The sequence below is a fragment of the Drosophila tropicalis genome, unplaced genomic scaffold (genome assembly GCF_018151085.1).
Source record: "Drosophila tropicalis isolate 14030-0801.00 unplaced genomic scaffold, ASM1815108v1 contig_845, whole genome shotgun sequence".
Classification (NCBI taxonomy): Eukaryota; Metazoa; Arthropoda; class Insecta; order Diptera; family Drosophilidae; genus Drosophila; species Drosophila tropicalis.
This window is the reverse complement of record NW_027173338.1, coordinates 11837086-11857033: the sequence shown is the minus strand read 5'-3', so window position 1 is coordinate 11857033 and position 19948 is coordinate 11837086. Positions and strand designations below refer to the sequence as shown.

The 19948-nt window shown below is 35.4% G+C and overlaps 2 protein-coding genes across 13 annotated transcripts; one reads left to right on the top strand and one right to left on the bottom strand.

Annotated features, from left to right (window-relative positions):
• The first annotated feature begins 1915 nt into the window (after positions 1–1915).
• Positions 1916–15827, top strand: GramD1B (GRAM domain containing 1B). 10 transcript variants are annotated; one of them, XM_068294236.1, is made up of 12 exons: positions 1917–2560; positions 7041–7343; positions 7571–8048; positions 9838–10102; positions 10166–11249; positions 11325–11577; positions 11649–11779; positions 11840–12036; positions 12403–12693; positions 13665–14094; positions 14163–14283; positions 14758–15827. In XM_068294236.1, exons 1-12 carry the CDS (start codon positions 2304–2306, stop codon positions 14791–14793), a joined length of 3846 nt encoding a protein of 1281 aa, XP_068150337.1. In that variant the 5' UTR covers positions 1917–2303; the 3' UTR covers positions 14794–15827. The 10 variants fall into 10 exon arrangements, with proteins under 10 accessions (XP_068150336.1, XP_068150340.1, XP_068150337.1 ...); XM_068294235.1 differs by lacking the exon at positions 14758–15827 and having other exon boundaries at positions 1916–2560; positions 14163–14640; XM_068294237.1 differs by lacking the exons at positions 1917–2560; positions 14758–15827 and adding an exon at positions 4186–4386 and having other exon boundaries at positions 14163–14640.
• A 302-nt stretch (positions 15828–16129) lies between these two features.
• On the bottom strand, positions 16130–17167 carry LOC137581054 (transcriptional regulator ATRX homolog). Of its 3 annotated transcripts, none has more exons than XM_068295216.1 (2): positions 16829–17167; positions 16130–16717 (listed from the first exon to the last, which is right to left on the bottom strand). In XM_068295216.1, the coding sequence occupies exons 1-2, from the start codon at positions 17006–17008 to the stop codon at positions 16277–16279; spliced, it is 621 nt and encodes a 206-aa protein (XP_068151317.1). In that variant the 5' UTR covers positions 17009–17167; the 3' UTR covers positions 16130–16276. The 3 variants fall into 3 exon arrangements, with proteins under 3 accessions (XP_068151317.1, XP_068151318.1, XP_068151316.1); XM_068295217.1 differs by having other exon boundaries at positions 16130–16714; XM_068295215.1 differs by having other exon boundaries at positions 16131–17159.
• Between the last annotated feature and the right edge of the window lie 2781 nt (positions 17168–19948).

Sequence of the window (19948 nt, the reverse complement as noted above, 5' to 3'; positions counted from 1 at the left end):
ACCTGGACTGCGATGGCTTTACATACAATCAGCATAGCTGGGATAGGAAATAGAACCTGTAGACGGTTAGCTCAATTCGGTCGTAAAAATGAAAGGTTGGCAGCTGCACATTTCCTTTTTCTTGGTTTTATTCTTTTTCCTTGGTAAATTTCTTAAAAAGAGGAACATTTAAACCCAACAGAAAGTAAAAAGATAGTCAAACTTTTTCGTTTGCAGTTTCCCAAGTGTGTGGTGATTGTGCCATAAAGAAACCCCAATTCAATGAATGTAAAGGTGTTATTACCATGGATGGGACATATTTACGCACTTCGCAGATAAAGGACGGGCAGATGTTAAAAATCTATCCAAACAATAAAGATGGCCCGATTAAACAAATTCAGTGCCTATCTGGTAAATTCTCACCGCCATTTCCAACATTGAAAAATAAAGTATCCGCTGAAGCCGAATGTCCTAGGTCTGACCGGGTAAATGTCAGACCACTAACAAGGGTATCTGAATGCCATGGCAAAATGTATCAGGCTGGTTATAAACTTGACAACGACAGCATCGTAGAACTATATCGTTCTTGCTATGATAAAGATAACTATATTTCTCACTATTCGGAAGCCTATATTTATCCCTCATCAGCCGAAACTGCAAGTCGACCAGAATGTCAATTTACAAAGGATAGTGTCATGAGTCCTGCAGTGTATGTTAGCGTAGAACGGGGCAATGTTAGAGACACATTTTCTGAATTGTTCAAGAATAAATATGATAACAAGATGCAAAAACGAATATTAGCAAACCAAATGGATCGTGGGCATTTGATAGCAGCCAATGATTTTCTCACTTATGACCAGAAGGCGGCCACCTATAAGATGCTCAACGTGATACCACAATTTCATGGTATTCAAGGATCCGGTGGAAATTGGTATAAGGTTGAACAATTTGTGCGAACACTGGCAGGACAAAATTTGCCTCGTATACGCGTGCAAAGCGGTAGCTATGGAGTTCTTGAATTACCAGATTCCAATGGGGTTCAGGTTAAGGCGTACCTTTACAATAGATCAAAATTTCCAGTACCCGCTTGGATGTACAAACTGGTTAACAGCTCGGTGAATATACCAATATTTGCTGTCGCAGTTTCAAATAATCCATTTGCCACAGTTAAGCCAAGTAAACCTAGCTTCTGCACCATCCATAGTTGTCCAAATGGTTTCCCTTTGACGTCCAATGATGACATTGCATCAAAAGGCCATTATTATTGTTGTGATCCATATAATTTTAAGCCACATCCTGTTCAGGTTGTTACACTACCAACCGCTATTACCCAACCACACACTAAGAGACGGCGCATAATTTAGGAAATACTTATATATTTTAGCTCGTTTGTATTCAAAATTAAATAATGTTCTCAAATGAAAAAATGTAATTAACATGATTAAAAAATTTTTTTTAATGAAAATATACATATTTATGTATTTCATAGATTCGGCAATAAATGTTTAAAAATTTAAATGTTGAAAATGCCGCCCTAAAAACGGCAGCGAACAAACAGCGGCGAATTCAATGTTGTGCGGCGAGTGAATCAGTGAACATCATGCCGTATTTTTATTTTTTGCCATAAAGTCGAAAAGTTCTAAAATTATATTGAGAATTTTTGAAAATGCATAAATTGAAGACGTTTTGAAGAAAATATAAAGTTTTCATCACTATAACATAAAAAATTATCCAAAGTATTTAAAAAGACTAAAATATTCAGCATAAAAGTATGCAGAAGGCAAAAATGTTTCACGTTTTAACAAAATCAAAATTCTATTTTAGTCATGCGAAATTTCGGACTTCTAGATTTTAAATTGTTATAATAAAGTAAATCTGACCCACGGTGCAAGCGCAGCGAGTCTGAGTCAGTGTTGTAAATATAGTGGGCAATCCACGTTTACCAACACTAGTCCCAAGTAAACAGAAATTTTTAGAATTTATACATGAATCTCATTTTAAAATTAATAAAAGTAAAAATTTAAGTAAAATAGACACTTTGTATAAATAAAATTGAGCAATTAAGTGTTTTCCAATTATGAAAGATTATAAAAACAAAAAGAAAACGTCCGTCAACAGTAACAAGAAACGTAGCAAAAGCAGCGACGCAGCAGCGCCAGCGGCAGAACAAATAAGAGTGGGCGAGAACACGAAGAAGAAGAAAACTACGTAAAATATTATTCAAATGAATTTTAATTGAGATGAACTAAAGTGTAAACGAAAGAGTAAGAAAAACAACAGTTAAAACAGTGGAAATTGTAAACGGCAGACGATTGCCCGTTGTCATGCATTTTGCTACACAGCAGCGCCAGCAGCCACAACAACAACAACAAGAACCACAGTCGACTCCATCAGCAATAGCAGCATCGTCGGCATCGACATCGACGTCAGCGGCAACGTCACGTTTTGTCGCTCTTTGCAAATCTTCCAGTCAAGGTGCATTGCCAAAATCCTTGGCCACTGCTCAAAGCCACACTCGTCAGCAGCAACAACAACAACAACAAAAACACAAACGCACTGCCAGCTTGAACTCGGCGCCCATGTAAGACACCTTTGCTTTTACTTTAGTATCAACCCCTCCCACTCCCCATCCTCCTAGCAATCATCAACCACCCGAAAATTAAATAGAGTTTTTACAAATATTTCGTAGGTGTTCTTTTTGCTGGTTTTGCATGATGAAAACATAATGCTTGCTGTTCCTTACGAATATTATTTTGATCTTTGTGTTACATAGTTACTTGTATTTTATGACAGTTTCGCACTGATTAATATATCAGGTATTCACATATGTGTAAACAAATAGGTATGTTTAAAACCTTTCACTCGCATTTGCATTGCGCAACAGTTGCTCCGAGTATATTTGTACATATATATGTATGTGTACATAGTATTTATATACATACATACATACATAACTTTTTAAAAAGTACCAACTTTTAGTTTTGTACTCACTGAAGCGTAGTTTCCATGATATCTCCAAATGAAGACCTTTCGCGCATTCCCTTTGCAAAAGGGGGTCAACTAGGTATTCAGAATTCTCTACCTTTACTGTTTAACTAACCATATCTGAGTTTTATGTTAATTTTAAATTGGGTCAAATGTATCTAACTAAATTCAACTTGTACTTGTTGGTAACCATTTTCGTTTACCATCTAGAATTTAAATGAAATGTGTCCTGGAAACTTTTAAGTTGTTACCTTTAAAATGTGTTCGAACAAAAAAAAAATTTCAAGCGTATTTCGTAAACTTTGTACAATATATATTTCATCCATTATAGGCCAATTTTAATGCAATTTCAATTATTTTCGTTTTAGTAATTTTTAAGCAATAATTTTATGTGTACTTTCTCACGATATGAGGATAATCTAATATATACCAGACTCTATGTACTATGCCCTTTTAAATAAAAAACGCTTTATAACGAAGTCCGCTTATGATCACAAATTTAGCTCAAAAGTATTTAAATCAGAATGAGGATTTGGGAAAAAAAATCGTATTTGATTAGAATTTCTATAAAATTCCGTGTTGGTTGTTTATCGTCCAAGGGCCTGCAGCTGGTTCTTCGGCATTCTTAATATGGTAATTTTTTTGCTTGAAATAAGTCGTGTAATCTGTATGGACTTCTTAATGAAAACTTTCGGATATATGTATGTACGTCAAGAACTTAAGCCATAATGATTTCTTTATTTTTATCTAATTTACGCACAAATTTCGATAAGCATAGCTCATTGGGAGGGTAAAAACCCGCATTGCAGAGTATAGACTTGTCGACGCCTTCTTTTTTTTGGCCCATGCCCCATTGTTGTTATTACTTTTTGCTGTTGTTTGCTCCGCCGGCTACGTCCTCTTCTACGTCTGCGTCGACTGACTGGCACTAGGCAAAATAGGCACTAGGAGAGGGCACACACGAGTGCAAATTCGAACGTTGCGCTGAAATGACGTGCGGCCGCCCGTGCGTCCGGTTTAGCTCGGTTCAGTTTATTTGTTTTTGTTACCCTTTTGGCCCAACTCGACTGAAAGCCATCGCGTGCCTTAGAAATTAATTAAATAATTAAGAACAAAACGTTCCTAAGAGATACCAACTGATCATCATAAATTAATGACAAATTTTGTGCAAAGAAAAATATTTATATATATATATTTTAAATGAAGAAACCGGTGCTAAAAATAGAGCAAAAGAAATGAAAATAATGAAAGCTGGCAAAACATTTATGTTTCGTCATCGTTTTTAGCCCGATGACATACATTTGTGGGCATGGCGAAGACAACAACAAGAACAACAACAATCACAATCAGAAGGAAATAAACTAGCAAAAGAAACAATAACAAACAACAACAAAAAAGGAAAACAAAACATAAAAAGAAAATGTAATAGTTTATTATTGATTTTTCGCCACATTAACTCGTTTATGTTGGGTTTTCACCAAATAAGCTTCATTTAGCTATAGTTAGTCAGTTACTTTTGTTAGTTCAAGTTTGTTATACGCTTTTGCCAAATGTTAATTACCCAATTGCCAACAACTCGTTGCTAGACACCTATAACTAACTATATATAGGTTATATATATATACATACATACATACACATATAGATTAATTTAGTTTCTATATAGCGTGCGTGTATTTTTCTCTAGTTCCATAGCTAGCAATTAATTGTGATTGTATATAGTTAAGCATTTGGACATTATTATTTTGATATATGTGCATAAGCATTAAGCCCCCTAAACCTCTCTCTTTCCCTCCATCTGCTCCTTTCATGAGCCTCTATGTGAGTAAGTGTTGAAATTCAAAATGGGAGGAGCTCCCAGGAGATTGGACAGTGTTAAGGTCATTTGCAAGCGTTAAAAGATAATTGTTATAGGTATAATAAATTATTTCCGAGCAGTAAATGCAGATTTTTAGCTTTCAATGGTTGCGTTTAGTTCAAGGATGTTTCGTATCTATAAGGATATTTATTCCCTGGTCTTTCTTTAAACAATGTAAACTAGGCAAAGGTGGTCTGTTCTCAATTACTGTAGTGGACCATGGTAAAAATATGACATTTTTTGAATACGTAACAATGAGTTTTGTTGTATGCATTTATAGGTCATATATAACAGATATTAAATTAAAGTATAGAATAAATTGAATGCCACTTGAGTAAAAGGTGCACAATTAAGTGTTTGAGTTATGTAATTAAGTTTTCTATTAGTTGCCAATTGAGAATTAAAACTACTTTTTTTTAAATGATTCATAGTTGCTTCTGAAAATGCCAATTCGATCGAAAATATTGTCACATGTATTTTCAATTGTATCGCAAAATTAACAAAAATTATCATGCTAGCTTCCCACCTATTATTTTTATGTATTTACACATTTTCAATTCATTTTTGGCATTTTGCTTTTTTAATGTTCTTGAAATGTAAGCAAAACAAAACAAATACTGAGATAAGGTCTGACGATTTGTGTTCTGTGGGGTCTATGTACTATATATGTATGTACTTACGTTCATATGTATAAGATGAAAATGTACAATGAACATATAGAAAATCCATGTGTATATGTGAAATTGAATAGTTCTAGTGGAAAGTTTTTAGTTTGTTTAGAAATGATTCACAATCAGTGGGAAAGTCATCAAAGTTGGAGTTAATGAACAAAAAAGGAAACGTTTTTTTTTTATTTCATGTAGTACATAAACATGATTAAAGCGATGGATACTAAAGAAAAAGTATAAGCACTAAACTGTATTCCTAAGACAATTTAACATTTAGCCCAACTAAAGCAACTACAGCACCTTATCTTATCATTCTAATCGTTTGGACACCCACACACTGACTGTGCACTAACATATGTGTATGATAGGTTTGCATTGAAAGTAATATCAATTGTCATACTTAGTACATATATTTTAATTGATTAGGATTGTTAAGTGGCCATTGGAACGACATTTAGTCAATGGTGCTGCTTGGAACAACAAGCAAGTCTAATTGAAAACAAATAGTAAAAAAAAGTACTCAAATTCTTTGAATTTCATGCAAATGCTAAACAAAAAATTGTGGAAAACGGAAAACTATTATGTCGTTTGGTATAATTCGAAATCCATAAACATCAATTAATTGAACTATCATTGCGAAATAGAACAAATAGTAAGAAGAAGCGAAACAAATTAAGCTATAAATTAACCCGTATCATGGTGTCGTCTTATCACTAACAAATGGGAAACAAAAGAACAGCCTGAACAAATGAAAAGTTAAACAGCAAAGTGGAACAAACAATTAAAGCTATTGAAGTTGTCAAGTGAATCGAATGTTATAGAGAAGTATGTATTTAAAATAGTTTCTACTAAAAAATAAACCCCTTCGGAAAAGCGAATCAATAAATATACGCAAAATAAAACAAGCAACAACAACAAATTGATGGTATGGTAGTTTATCTTTGTAGAAACACACACATACAAACAAGATCAAATACGATGTACAAATATCGTCAGTTGAGCGAAATGAAATTTATTTATTCCTAGAATTTAATTTCATCATAAAGGAAAACAACCATGTTCGGGCTGATTAAATAAAAACATTCAAATGATAAATTCTATAAATACATTCGAGTCATTTCAACGTATTCGAAACTAACCATAAGACCAAAGTTTTGCGTACACTTTCTGTAGGATTATTAAAATAAGCCTACTAATTCGAAAACTAAAAGCATTACAAAACTTAGATTATATCTTATAGAGTAACGTAATGCTGATCCAAAATACATTTTGAAAGAAATTTAACCATTCTTGCTAGTGCTAGAATTATACATCCATAAAAGAAATCCCCCAAAAAGCGAAAAATTTATTAGTGCTTCTAATTGTAAAAAAGAAAAAAACAAAACAAATTGTGGTTGGGGTTTCTTTTTTATCTGTTCTACGTATAAACAAATATTTTAAGCATGTTTTTCTGTGTTTTTCCTTTCTTTTTGTGTTTTGGCATTTTTGTTTATTTTTGGTTTTTTTTTTTTTTTGTTATTTTCTTTTTCTATATATGCATTTTATTGTAGGATTAAAGATATTGATATTGAAACAAGTAAATCGCCGCCTGTTCATGCTAGCAACATGTTAGCTGATAGTCAACAACAGAATCAGCAACAAGAACAACAAACCCAACAGCAACATCAGGAACAGCAGCAGCAACAACAACAACAGCAGCAGCTAGATATCCCACAATTGAACCCTCAACTGGAACAAAATGAAACTGAGCTAAATCTTTATGACACCGGCGGTGGGGCAGTCGGTGGTGTTGGTGATAATAACAATGATGGTGGTGAAGATGGTGCTAGTAATGCTGCTGATGCCGCTGACAGGTAGGTAGACTGGTAGACTCTAAGCTCAAGAAACTCTCCAGCCAGGCGGCTTGATGTGTGCACCAATTTGAGTAAGATGGAATGAATTATTTTGGTTCAATCAAATTTCGCATGCCTAGTTCAAGAGTTTTCTTTTTACTGTTTTTCAAATATTTACCCTTTAGACAAATGCCTCAATATTTGTAATCTAACTAACTTATGAATCATTATATATTATACAATTACAGGCGCGAATCCATCACCGAGGAGATTACCATTACAACTACAACAACTAACAACGCATTAGGAACTAAATTATTAACCATTCAAGAGGCTAGCAGTGGAGTCATTGAGAAGAGCACTATATCCATTTCCACATCGTCTTCCGCATCTCAGCAACGCTATGAATCTGTTGCACCTAACAATAGCAGCAACAGCATTTCCACAAACAGCAGTAGCAGCAGCAACATATCTACTAGCACCACCATCACCAACCCACAACTAAACACTCCCAGCATTAATATTGCCGTCAGTGAAAAGAAGGAGCAGCAGCAGCAACAGCAACAACCATTGCAATCGCAAAGTGTCGATTCCAACGGATTTACCCCGGCAACCACAACAGCTGGCTCTTACACGGATAGTCCAAACAGTCGCAAAAGTTCCACCAGCTCAAAGGGCAAACCAACACAAGCCAAATTATCCACATCGAGCAGCGGACGTGATGAGGTGAGTGAAAAAGACCCAAAGCGAGGACAGACTAATGATAGTTGTTATCGGCCGATAGCACATTTCAATTAGAATTAGGTGCAAAGACTACAGAAAACAGCGACATCTGTTTTTGTAAACGCGATTCGCTATACTTTTTATGAGTTCAACCATCTTTTGATTCATTTATCATTAGTTTAGAATTTGTTGTCCCAGGTAGAAGCATGATATGCTTAATTAATTGATAAAAACCTTATATAAGAAAAGGGTTTTGGGTAACTTGGTTAACCCTACAATTGCTGTCATTAATTTTACTCGCGATGGCACATAAAAGGATTACAAATAGTCGGACTCAGCTGAAACAGGAGCTAGACTCATCTTCCGCAAAGAGACTGACCAATTGGCGAGCATTTTAGCACTCCTAGAGACTTCATTTAATTTGTCTACGAATGTCATAATTATTACACGAACATTAATATAAATTTAAAATGTTTCCTTGGGTTATTATTATCCATAAAGGTCTTTAACTGACCTTTCAATGTTTATATTCTTGGTAGTAATTCGAAATTGTTCTAAATTAAATAGATTTTCCAACCAGTTAAATGTGCTGTTTCTAATCATTTATCAAACGCTGTCTGTTTTGTTAACTTTTGTGAAGACAAAAAAGTCTCCACTCTCTATGCATATAGTTTTATTTAACAACAAATAAAAAGCTTTTCGCTGAGCTTTCATTTTGTGTCTTAAGTGCACAATAGTTATTATTTATACGATTCATTAACACATTAATGCAATGTGTCAATAACCGAAACCCTCCAACACTTTTGGGGCTCTTTTTCTGATAATCAGAGTTGAAAGCTAATCAATCGACAGAAAGTTAATATTGTCATCTTTATACATATATCCGCTTTTTGCTATTAGGCTTCTTATCTGTTCAAAAATCATAATTATTTAAGTGTTGACTGTATAGGCAACACTAACATCAAAACTGATTAGATTTACCCTTCAATATGTTGCGGAAGAAAAAATAACAAAAACACAAAAAGAAAAGCTCGAAATTTGGCCTCTTTTTGTCAGTGAAGCTTTTTTACCCATTGATAAGGTTCTTCTATATTATTTCTATTTTTTTGGGTTGATATTGGCTGGCAAAAGCAAATTAGAATTCAATGAGCGCCAGTCTCACGAAAAAAACGGTCAACAGAGTATCGAGGGTCTCTAACGTTAGATGATACTCGCGTCATATTATACAATCTCTGTGAATTTGTGTAAATAAAAGAAGCATCATAAAGTTTTGTGTGTTGTGATAAGATGGGAGGTGTTAAAAACTGGCACCTGTTGGGGAGTAGTTTCCTAGAATTAGATATGAATCATGCCATAATACCATCATTATCACTAGCGGGTAGCCATTATCGTCCGATCGACATAAAAGTAATTCCTCACCTATAAAACCAAAAAATGAAAGGCTGGGCCAGGTCTACCAAATCATGCAAACTCGCGTTTTGGCCCACAATAATAATGAGAGATTTAAAAATATCAACCAAAATTACCTGAAGCACCAAAAAGGTGTACAATTTATAATATAGTACATATAATATTTAAATCGAAAATCAATTTAAAAATCCAATTTGCATTTGTATATAATGGCTGCCCATATAAATAAACAGCACATTAAAGATAATTCATTCAAGTACCATTTAAAACCAAATTTGTATAATAGGCAGCAGTTAATGAGAAAGAGACAAGATCTGTCGTCAGAGTTGTGGATAAGAAGCCCCAAAACTTTTGATTCATAATGTTTTTGTATTCATTATAGGACAACCAAAGCAAGCTAAGTGAAGGAGGAGGAGTCAGCAGTGAGAGCAGCAGCAATACATTTGTGCGAGGCGATAGCCAACAGCAAGTGATCAGTAGCTCAACCTCTAACGATAAGCCAGCTACTGGCAAGAGCACCTCAAGACTCTCAGAGAGAGCCAAAAAGAAATCCTGGTATAACGTTATCTATCCCAATTACAAATCTCGAGCCGAGGACTTTAAGAAACTCTTCAAAGAGGTGCCAAACGATGAGCGCTTAATTGTGGGTAAGTAGCGACATGAAGAAAGCTGAATGAATAGCAAAATGAAACCTTTTGAATCTCTTGTAGACTACTCGTGTGCCTTGCAGCGAGACATTTTGGTACAGGGACGTCTGTATGTGTCACAGAATTACGTTTGCTTTCATGCCAATATCTTTAGTTGGGAGACCTACTTGACAATTAAATGGAGAGATGTCACAGCTATAACTAAGGAGAAAACAGCTTTGGTTATACCCAATGCCATATCGATTGCCACAGCCAAGGATAAATATTTTTTTGCCACATTTGCGGCACGCGACAAGTCATTTTTGATGCTCTTCCGTGTCTGGCAGAATACATTGATGAACAAACCGTTTTCACCACAAGAAATTTGGAAATATGTGCACAATTGTTACGGTGAAGAGCTTGGTTTAACCACAGATGATGAGGATTATATAGACCCCACACTGGATAATGATAATGAAACTGATTTAGAATTACAATCGGCCGTTGATGATTACCAGGGACAAATACAGCTACTACCACAACAACAACAACAGCAGCAGCAACAGAGTGGAAATAGTAGTGCCAGCAGCGCCAGTGGAGGAAGTGCAGCACTATCATCATCATCAGTGACAGCAGCCGCGCCACGCAAATCAAAAACCAAATACTTTTTCAACTCATCGAAATCTTCGAATTTAAATTCATCGGCCAACGCCTCAGCCAGTGGATCTGATAACCAAAAGGCCGATAATACACGCAAATCGAATAAGAAAATGAAAACCAATGCCAAGGAGCTCACCCTGAGCTCAGTTAAGCCTGCCGAACAAACGGTGGGCGTCACATTATCCACTCATTCCTCCACAACAACAGCTTCCACTACAGCGGCCACAACCACGACACTAACAAATAGCAGCAGCAATACAGCCACTGGAGCAGCAGCAGCGACTAGCCACACAGCCAGCAGTAATGCTGATAAAAGGAACGTGGAAAAAGTTAGCAGTAGTACAAGTGTCAGCACTATCACTGCTCCATCGGTGGAATCCTCAAATAAACGTAAATTGAGTAAAAATCAGAGACAGCAACGTGAAGTGGAATTAGCTGGTAAAAATGCTTCCGAAGCAGCACCCACTGATGTCTCGGATTCATCGGATTCCGAGGAGAACAATGTGCCGTGAGTTTAAACAACAAAAATTTAGTCATTCAGATGAATTTCAATGCAGTTGTTGAATTTCAATTCTTTTTTCAGATTCGTACCCACCACCGAATGCACATCCACACATGAGGGACGACAAATTGTTCATACTATATTACCCATCAGTGTGGATACATTGTTTAACTTTTTGTTCTCCAAATCCAAATTCATAACGGACTTCCATGCCATGCGAAAGTCGACAGATTTAATTTTAGGTGAATGGTCCAAGAATGATGAAGGTCAAAACGTGCGTTTGGTAAATGTGACCGTACAATTGGCTGCCTCTGTTGGACCCAAAACATCCAAGGTGAGAGGATGAAGAGAAAAGATTTTTTTGAAGAAGTAGAGAAAATATATATTAACGTTTCTGTTTGTTAGGTAACTGAATACCAAACAATGCGGGAATGCAGCAAACCGGGTGAACTTTATTCCATAGATGTAAATAGTGTTAATGCAGGCATTCCATATGCGGATAGCTTCAGTGTACTTATACATTACTGTTTGGCAAGGTGAGTTTATATAATAATCGCTTCAATTTGCAAATTTAATTTTCTTCTTCCATTTTGTAGAACTGTCGACGATCATACTATGCTCTCAATACACGCTCAAATCAAATATAAGAAATCCATTTGGGGTGTCGTAAAGGGCTTCATTGAGAAGAATACTTGGGCTGGCTTGGAAGATTTCTTTGGTTCCCAATTGCATGCCCTTCAGAGTGAGACTTGTATACCACCGGCTAAGGGTAAAGGACGACGACCCAGACGTGGTAAGAATTTTTCGTTTATTTCTAACACAATGTCTAACAAGCAAACATAAAAAAATGCAACAACGAACACAACAACATCAACAATAAAACCAACAACAACAAGTAACAATCACAAGAACAACAACTTGCCAAAATTGCCAATTGCTTCTTCTAATCAAACCAAATTAAATACATATGTACATACATCTACACGCAAAATCATATTCTAAAACTCAACCATAAAAAATTGAAAATTACTTAGAAAAACAAACTATATAAACTACCTACTACCCAATCCACATACATCCATACATATACACACGCACACACACACGCAACAATCTAAAACCAACAAAAGCTACAACAAGCTACCAACAACATATACAGGCATAAATCAACAACATCAACAACAACAACTGCAATCAGATACCACTGCGACTACAGCAGCCAGCAACAGCACGGACAACGACAGCATACGAGAGCCATATCAACATTCTCATCCATATGCACATCCTCACCAGCATCCACTGCATCAGCACCAATCCACCAATCATCAGCACCAGCATTTGCATATGCATCATCATCACCATCATCATCATCTCCATCATCAATCATCATCGCCGCAGCAGCATGCACATTGGCAACATCGTCAGGCCATTTTTCAGTCAAGTAATAAAGGTACATAGCTAGCGTAGATCTCCTATGTATCTTGCCAAGAAATTGCCACGGGGGTGTCTAATAAACCACAAAAAGCAAGCCAAGACTGATCTAACAGAAAACAACCCAGACTGATCTGCTCGACATTTTATTTTATTGAATTCAGAAAGAGACCCTTGAGTTTTACAAATACATACCTATTCGACTTTTCCCTTTCCTAGAGATTTTGAACCAAAAGAGATTCTTTTGAAGCATTTAATCTCCTAAATGGATTATAATTATATTGTTTGATTGTTATCTTAATTAAAACAAATGTAAAACAATTTCTTCCAAGTTTACAGATTAATAGCTCCTATGAATTTTCGTGTCAATCTACTTAGACCTTCATAAAGTTAACACTTTTTGGCATCAGTTATAGACTATAACTTATAGTAGTCCGGAGTTGGGGTCGTCGATATACATACATGCATCGGACAGATTTAACTTTGCGCATCAACGAACCTATTAGCTATAATAAACGCATATTCCAAATCCTTTTTCTATATTTCGACTTCAACTTTTTAGATTTATATTTTCATAAAAAAGTTTTAAAAATCCAAATCTACATTCTACTTTTATCTCACTAATTTTCATATCTTATACCAATTCGTTTTGGAATGCCTACTTTATGCAATTAAATATCATGAATATAATATATTTTTTTACGGATTTCGCTTTGATGAACTTTTTTACAAACAATTCTCCCTTTAGTGGCAATTGCTGGCTTGCTGTCTTTCATTAGCTTCTTATACATATATAATTTTTAATTTTGAATTCAATATTTTTATGTTGGCATTTTAAATGTTGTGTTTTTGTTGCCCGTCTCATTCATAAGTGCACTCAAAAATTTTTATTTGTATAATTTGATTTCTAACCGTCATTTGAATCATCCTCTCTCTCCGCTCTCTCGTCTCCTCCTTTTTTTTTTTTGTGTGTGTGTTTGTATCCCACAGGTACTGCCACACAAGTACGACCCTTGGAGGAAGCAACGGGCAGCACGGCACAAATTAATGACACTCTGGAGTCACAATTATTGTCTGGTGGCGGCGTCTCTTCCACCTCGGCGTCTGCTGCTTCGGCTGCTGATGGTTTGATGCATGAGGGCAAACTCCAAAAGCTGGGTGGTCATCATCATCATCTTCATCAGCAGCAGCAGCATTTAAGCGGAAGTTGCGCCGCAGGGGCCATGGGAGGCGTCGCCCTGGCCATGGGCCAAGGACAACACGGATTCAGGCACAGGGGATTGTCATTGTTTGTTATACTGTTGATGTGCTTACTGCTGGCATTAAATGTGATATTATTACTTAAGCTCTGGAAGCTGGAGGAACGGATTGATGTGGATCTCACACGGCGGGCGCGAATGCCCAGTTTGGCAGCCTTAAAGTATGTGAAATTGTTGCTCAATATATGTACATACATATGTGTAATGTATGATTTTCCTTTTTCATCAGGGAATTGCCCAATACAAATCAGGATTGGTTAGAGCTTTTGCACCAGCAGGAAATATCCCATGAAAGCGAATTACGCAAATGGCATCAAGTTCTGCAAACTGCCATCGAATTGTTGAAGAAGGTGAGCATTGTCTGCGAAAAGATCTACAATGATGGCCAGCTGCGTCACAGCATTGAGTCACTGTCCAATGCAATGCATACTGAATTTTAACAAGCGAATGGAAAGATATTTGAATTAGCTTCGCATAGTTGCGAAAATTGTTGGATCTCGTATAGATAGATAGAAATGCAGCAAACATTCAGGAGTAGTTGTTGAATGTGAAGGTACACACACACAAAATATGAAATCACATTTGGAAAGTAGATTGAAAAGTTTTCTATGATCTTTGCCAAAGGGTAATTAATCTATTTCTAAGTATTTCTGATTGTACTATCATGACTATCGTGAGTAAATCTGTTTTATTCAAAGTGGCAATAAGTAGGTGTTTTCCTAGTTCCTTTTGATTTTCAGGTTATTCAAATTTTCATTTAAATTTCATTTGTTTTATGTTTCTTGTGTTTTCTTTTCTGTTTTTGTGTTTTATTCTTTTTTCAGACTGAAAAAACCTTGGCCGAGGTCATGTTTCACTAAAACAGCGGCTATTAAGTAGAACTAATCAATGACCGATCCTAACCACGCCCAAATAAGGATAAATAATTTCAGTAAAAGTAATAAGCTAACAAAAAGCCACCAAAAATGAATAATTGAATTCAAAATTCAACTAAAATCACTTTAAAAATTTAGTCACAAAAAACAGTTTCTACGTTTTTTAGATCTTAAGTAAAAGAAAAGTTGTAATTTTGTAAATCAAGCTGCATTTGATTTTAAGTTGGTATTATATCTACATATACATATATACTTATATTATTTTGCCTGATCCACAAAGCATTTATGTTAACCGTAACAAAAATTTACAAACAGAGAAAAACATCCAAAATAACAAAACAGGAGGGCTTTGAATTTTTGTTTTAAAAAATTCATTTACAAAACAAATGAATCAGAATTTTATAAATTATACAAACTTACAAAAGAAACCAAAAAACAAATGTCTTTATAATGTACAATGAAATATTTGTAAACCCAAAAATGTTTTTTATGGTAACATCCAATTTGAACTCCCCCCCCCAATTTTGGCGCCTCCTTTACCAAACAATAATCTAAAACAATTGAGGAAACATAAATGCTAAGCAAGAATTATATATCTATGTATTGAAAGTGTTGTATACATGCATATAAAACATATATAATGTATACTAAATAGAAAAGTATTGTTAGTTCGTAGTAGTTGCATTTTAATTTTATAAAATTGTGTGTGAAAATGTTTTGAAACCGTGTTTAAACAAATCAGATCTAAGGCTAAGCATTAACTAATTTAAATTGTTGGAATAATCCCACACTAAGAATTCTTGTCAAATTATGTTTCGGACTGGCTTAAAACAAAAAGAAACAAACAAACACAAAAGAATACCAAGTCTATAGCAATGTCACAATATTTATATTTAAACGGAGTTATGAAACGGAGAAACACAACTATACCAACTGAATGTTAAGCTGATGTCATAAAATTCTAATTTATTATAAAAACCAAAAATAAAACAAAAAAATTATATAATTTTTAATGTCTACACCCATGGTACCCATTCTATTCGATCATACGATGTGTTTTTCTTGGCGAATGCAAAGAAGTTTCAATTTTCAGACTCCCAGGTTGTCCATGTACTTGTCGGATTACTTTAAAAGCTGCAAAGGCTAAATAAATTGTTAGTCCTTTGGCCTGTCTACCGTTTGGAGGTTGTCTTTGGAGGACTTAAAAAGTCTGTAGCAATAAATCTTGAATTAACGCCGAAAGCATGGAATGCTCCTTTACGAATGGATACAAATACATAGAGCCATTATTTAATGTGATACCATATATATCAAATATAGTATCGTTTATTACATTTCATTTTTTTTTTTTTTTTTGTTGCACTTGATTGTACTTTAAACAAGAAATTTGAAAGAAGACCGTCATTAAGGTCTGTTAACACTATATACATGTATATTAACATATATATATCGATCTAATGGTTTGAGCCTAGACACGCCAACGGCTTACACCACCAGGAGTTGCTAGATGTACGCCAGACTTATCCTTAAGGGACATCTTTGACTTATGGGCCAGAAGGCCTAACTTCCTTGAGCCGCTTACTGGACTCCTGACTTTGAGCTTGGGCCTAGACGTTGGCGGCTTTGAGGAAGCAAATGGCTGCTTCTTAATTTGATTGTAATCATCCTTCTTCTTTGGAGTCATGTTCTTCTTTCCGGAACTGGGCAAACTGGAGCGCTTGCTTCTCTTCTGCTTATTACTACGAGCGGAACGTGAGTCTTGATTAGCCTTCTGCTTGGGCTTCTTGATTATAATAGTCTTAGAACTGGCCGATTGCTTGACTGAAAGTGCATCTGGTTTTAGTACTTTGCTTTGCATATTACGCACTTTGGATGACATCTTCTCCACCAACTGATTTAGGACTTCCTTCTTTGTAGGCGCCGGAATGATAAGAGAATTACCCGGTTTCTGTATCAAATCGGAAGCTTTCACCACATTGGCCAGACGGCGATCTCTAAGCTGCCGCTGCTGCTCACTCACCGGATTCTCATTTGCTTGTTTCCCCTTGCTCGGTTTGGTTTTGGTTTGCTTCTTCGCATCCTTCCCCGTGACTTCCGGCTGAGACTTCGGACGCGGATTATTGCTTCGAATAATCTTCTTCTTCTGTTTGTCATGACGTTCCACAAGCATATCATAAATGGATACTATTTGCTCATCCATTGTGTAAGAAACAAATTAAATGAAAGTTGGTTTTACAAGATGTTTTGCTGAAATGTTTTTTTAAATATGGATTTTAGAAAAACTTCGGATGTGAAGGTGTTGTGAGAACGTATATAAGTGACAATGTGAAAAGGTACAGACTCTCGTAACAGTTGTTGATTAGAAACTCTACGACAAAGTGTGTGTAGAACAGACAAACAAATGGTCTATCGTTTTCGATTACTGTTTTTGTTTGATCAACATTATATTGTGTGATATCAAAGGGAACTTGATATGCACTCGATAAATCATTAAAAGAGTGCTATCTGCCATAATAACTAATGCAAACTGTGAATGTTTTTCCCTTAGGTTGTTTTCAATATAAAACTCTCTAAGCTGAAAGACAGCCAACAGAGCTGTTAGTCCACTGTTTATTCTGGCGGAATGAACAATGTGTTGCATACTTTTAGGTAAGCATTTGTTTTGAAACTGTTTTAAACTTATTTATTAACAGTCTTTTATGGAAATGTTTGCAAGCGCCAAGAATGAACCGAAGCTACTTGTTTACGTTAAATATTTTGCAGTTTTTAATTATAAACGCAACGGGTAATAAACTTGCCAAAATATTAAATACATTTCAAAATGTAAGGATGACCACGCAAAGCATTATTCGTGAAAGCTGATTAAAAATCGGCTTCTATATTTCACAAAGAGTTCCAATTTCCGTTAATCTACTTTGTGATCGTTTCTATGATAAATTCTGAACTCTCAAAAGAAAGCCCAAATGACTAAGCTCTAATAAAATATAAAATAAATCAGTTTGCTTTAATATGCGCATATATGTATGTATGTACGTTAGGTCATTCTCTTTTGTGTCATTACAGCTGACAAATCAACGCAAACTGGGACCTGACTGATAAGATTTTCAAGTTCATTAAACTGAAATTGAGTGACGGATTAAGCGGAATATGTTTTTGTAAGAATTGGGTAAAAGTAAAAGTGAAATTCAAGTTCATGGCAAAGGTTTGTAATATTTCTGTGTTTCTTTTTCAATTTGAAAAAAGGATCGTAAATGAAGTCAAGGCACTGACATTTTAATATAATAAACATTATCTCTCGGTTCTTTGGTGACGATTTAATAAATGTGTGTCAAGTGGAAAAATATAATTCTTCATTAAGGAACTGCCGTATATTTCTAAATAAAGATGGTACAAAGGCTTCTCCAACAAGCAGTTCCGACGCTCAAGGGACCGACGATTTTCGTCGCCTTTCGTATAAGTTTGTATTGGGACCAAACAATCACTCATCGAGCTCTAGTCGCTATAACCGAACGGATGTTATAAGCGGAGTCTTTATAACCGGACTCTACTGTAACTGTTTTAGTATCCAAGCAGCCCAGTTTTCTTCTGGAAACTTTCAAGGGCTTTATTAGAAAGAATTTTCTTTTTTTTTAACAAATTTTTGTTTTCAAGAAATGAAATGATTGGCCAAAAGTACGCACATAATAAAAAAGTTTACAATAAAGAATAGAAACAAAGAATCTTATCAGCAGCCACGGTACAAAAAAAAGCTGTACAGTAAACACCTAGACACAGTCTTTCCATTTAAAAAAAAGAAATCCAACAACTATAACTACAACAAAAGCAATAAAAATGCGTTGCTTTTTCAAGGTTAAAAACAAGTGCGTATAACTGTCTTTGTGTGTGTGTGTGTGTGTGTGTGTGTGTAGGCGTGTACGTGCGTGCGTGTGTTTGTGTTTAGCTATACGGCTGCCGTCGACGTCCCGGTCTCGCTTTCGCTCTCACTCTTCTATTCGTCTTCGTCTCGCACATTTTGCACATTCTCATAATAGTGCGTATGTGTATAAATAAATGTATAAAAAAACACAAAATAACAACAAAAAATTTGTGAACAAATTTCTTAATAGAGAGGCAGAAAAAAGTTTAAGAAAATTATAAAAAATAAGAGTGTAGACCAACAGCAATAATAATCGCTGTTTCTGCTTGAGCTTCAATACTCTTTCCAAAACGGTTCACTATGCTAACATCCATGGCAAACCTTCTCTATATAGTGTCCAAATCTCACCCCGTCAAGATATCGTTCTGCTTGGATTTGTTGGAGTCCTGGGACCTTATCCGATTGGGAATTTTTTGAATCATTTATTCAGTTACTTTGGCTTATTGATTCATTCAAATTTTAGGTTTTATCGAAGATAAAGGTTTACTGGACATTTGTTTCGATTTAAGGGCATAAATATGTCGAACACTCAGAATTGGGGTTTATATAATTTTATGGGTTTATAAGTCAATATACTTAACTACGGGACACCAGCCAAATAAGAGGGAAAGTTCGAGTTGATTTTTAGTTCTTTCTTTTTTCGGACAAACTGACAAATCATCATTCATTTGGCAAAATGGTACATTTTATTGTGCCATATATGCGGTTAGTTTCTTTAGTTTATACCCCCATTCCTGGTATCAGATTGTTACGCATTCAAATTGCGTATACGCAGTGTCAACGACTCTGTGTAGTGTGCGAGTTTAATGACTGATAACACACAACGAAAAAGAAAGATAGAGAGCGAGAGACTGAGCGAAAATAATGGAAAAGTGTGTTAAAAATAATGAAATTGTTGCCTTTTGAGCTGGAAATTGGTCGCCTTCAATAAAAGTAGAACACATATTTGTAACATATATTCTAAATTGGTATATTTCCTCAATTTGGCTTTGCCAGTCAGCTTGGATTTTTTGTTGCTGCTTAAAACTCGTTCACTGACTTCTGGTTGGGTTGGCGAATCAAGAACTTAAATTCAATTTTATCACCAAGTCAACTTTTTGAGTTTATATTATTATAAAACTTTGTTGTTTCTCTTTTGGTTTCTCTACGAATACAGTTAACATAAGCTAAGCCAAATACTATAGGAGAATAAAATAGAGGATTCAGCTCTGTTAATACTCTTTC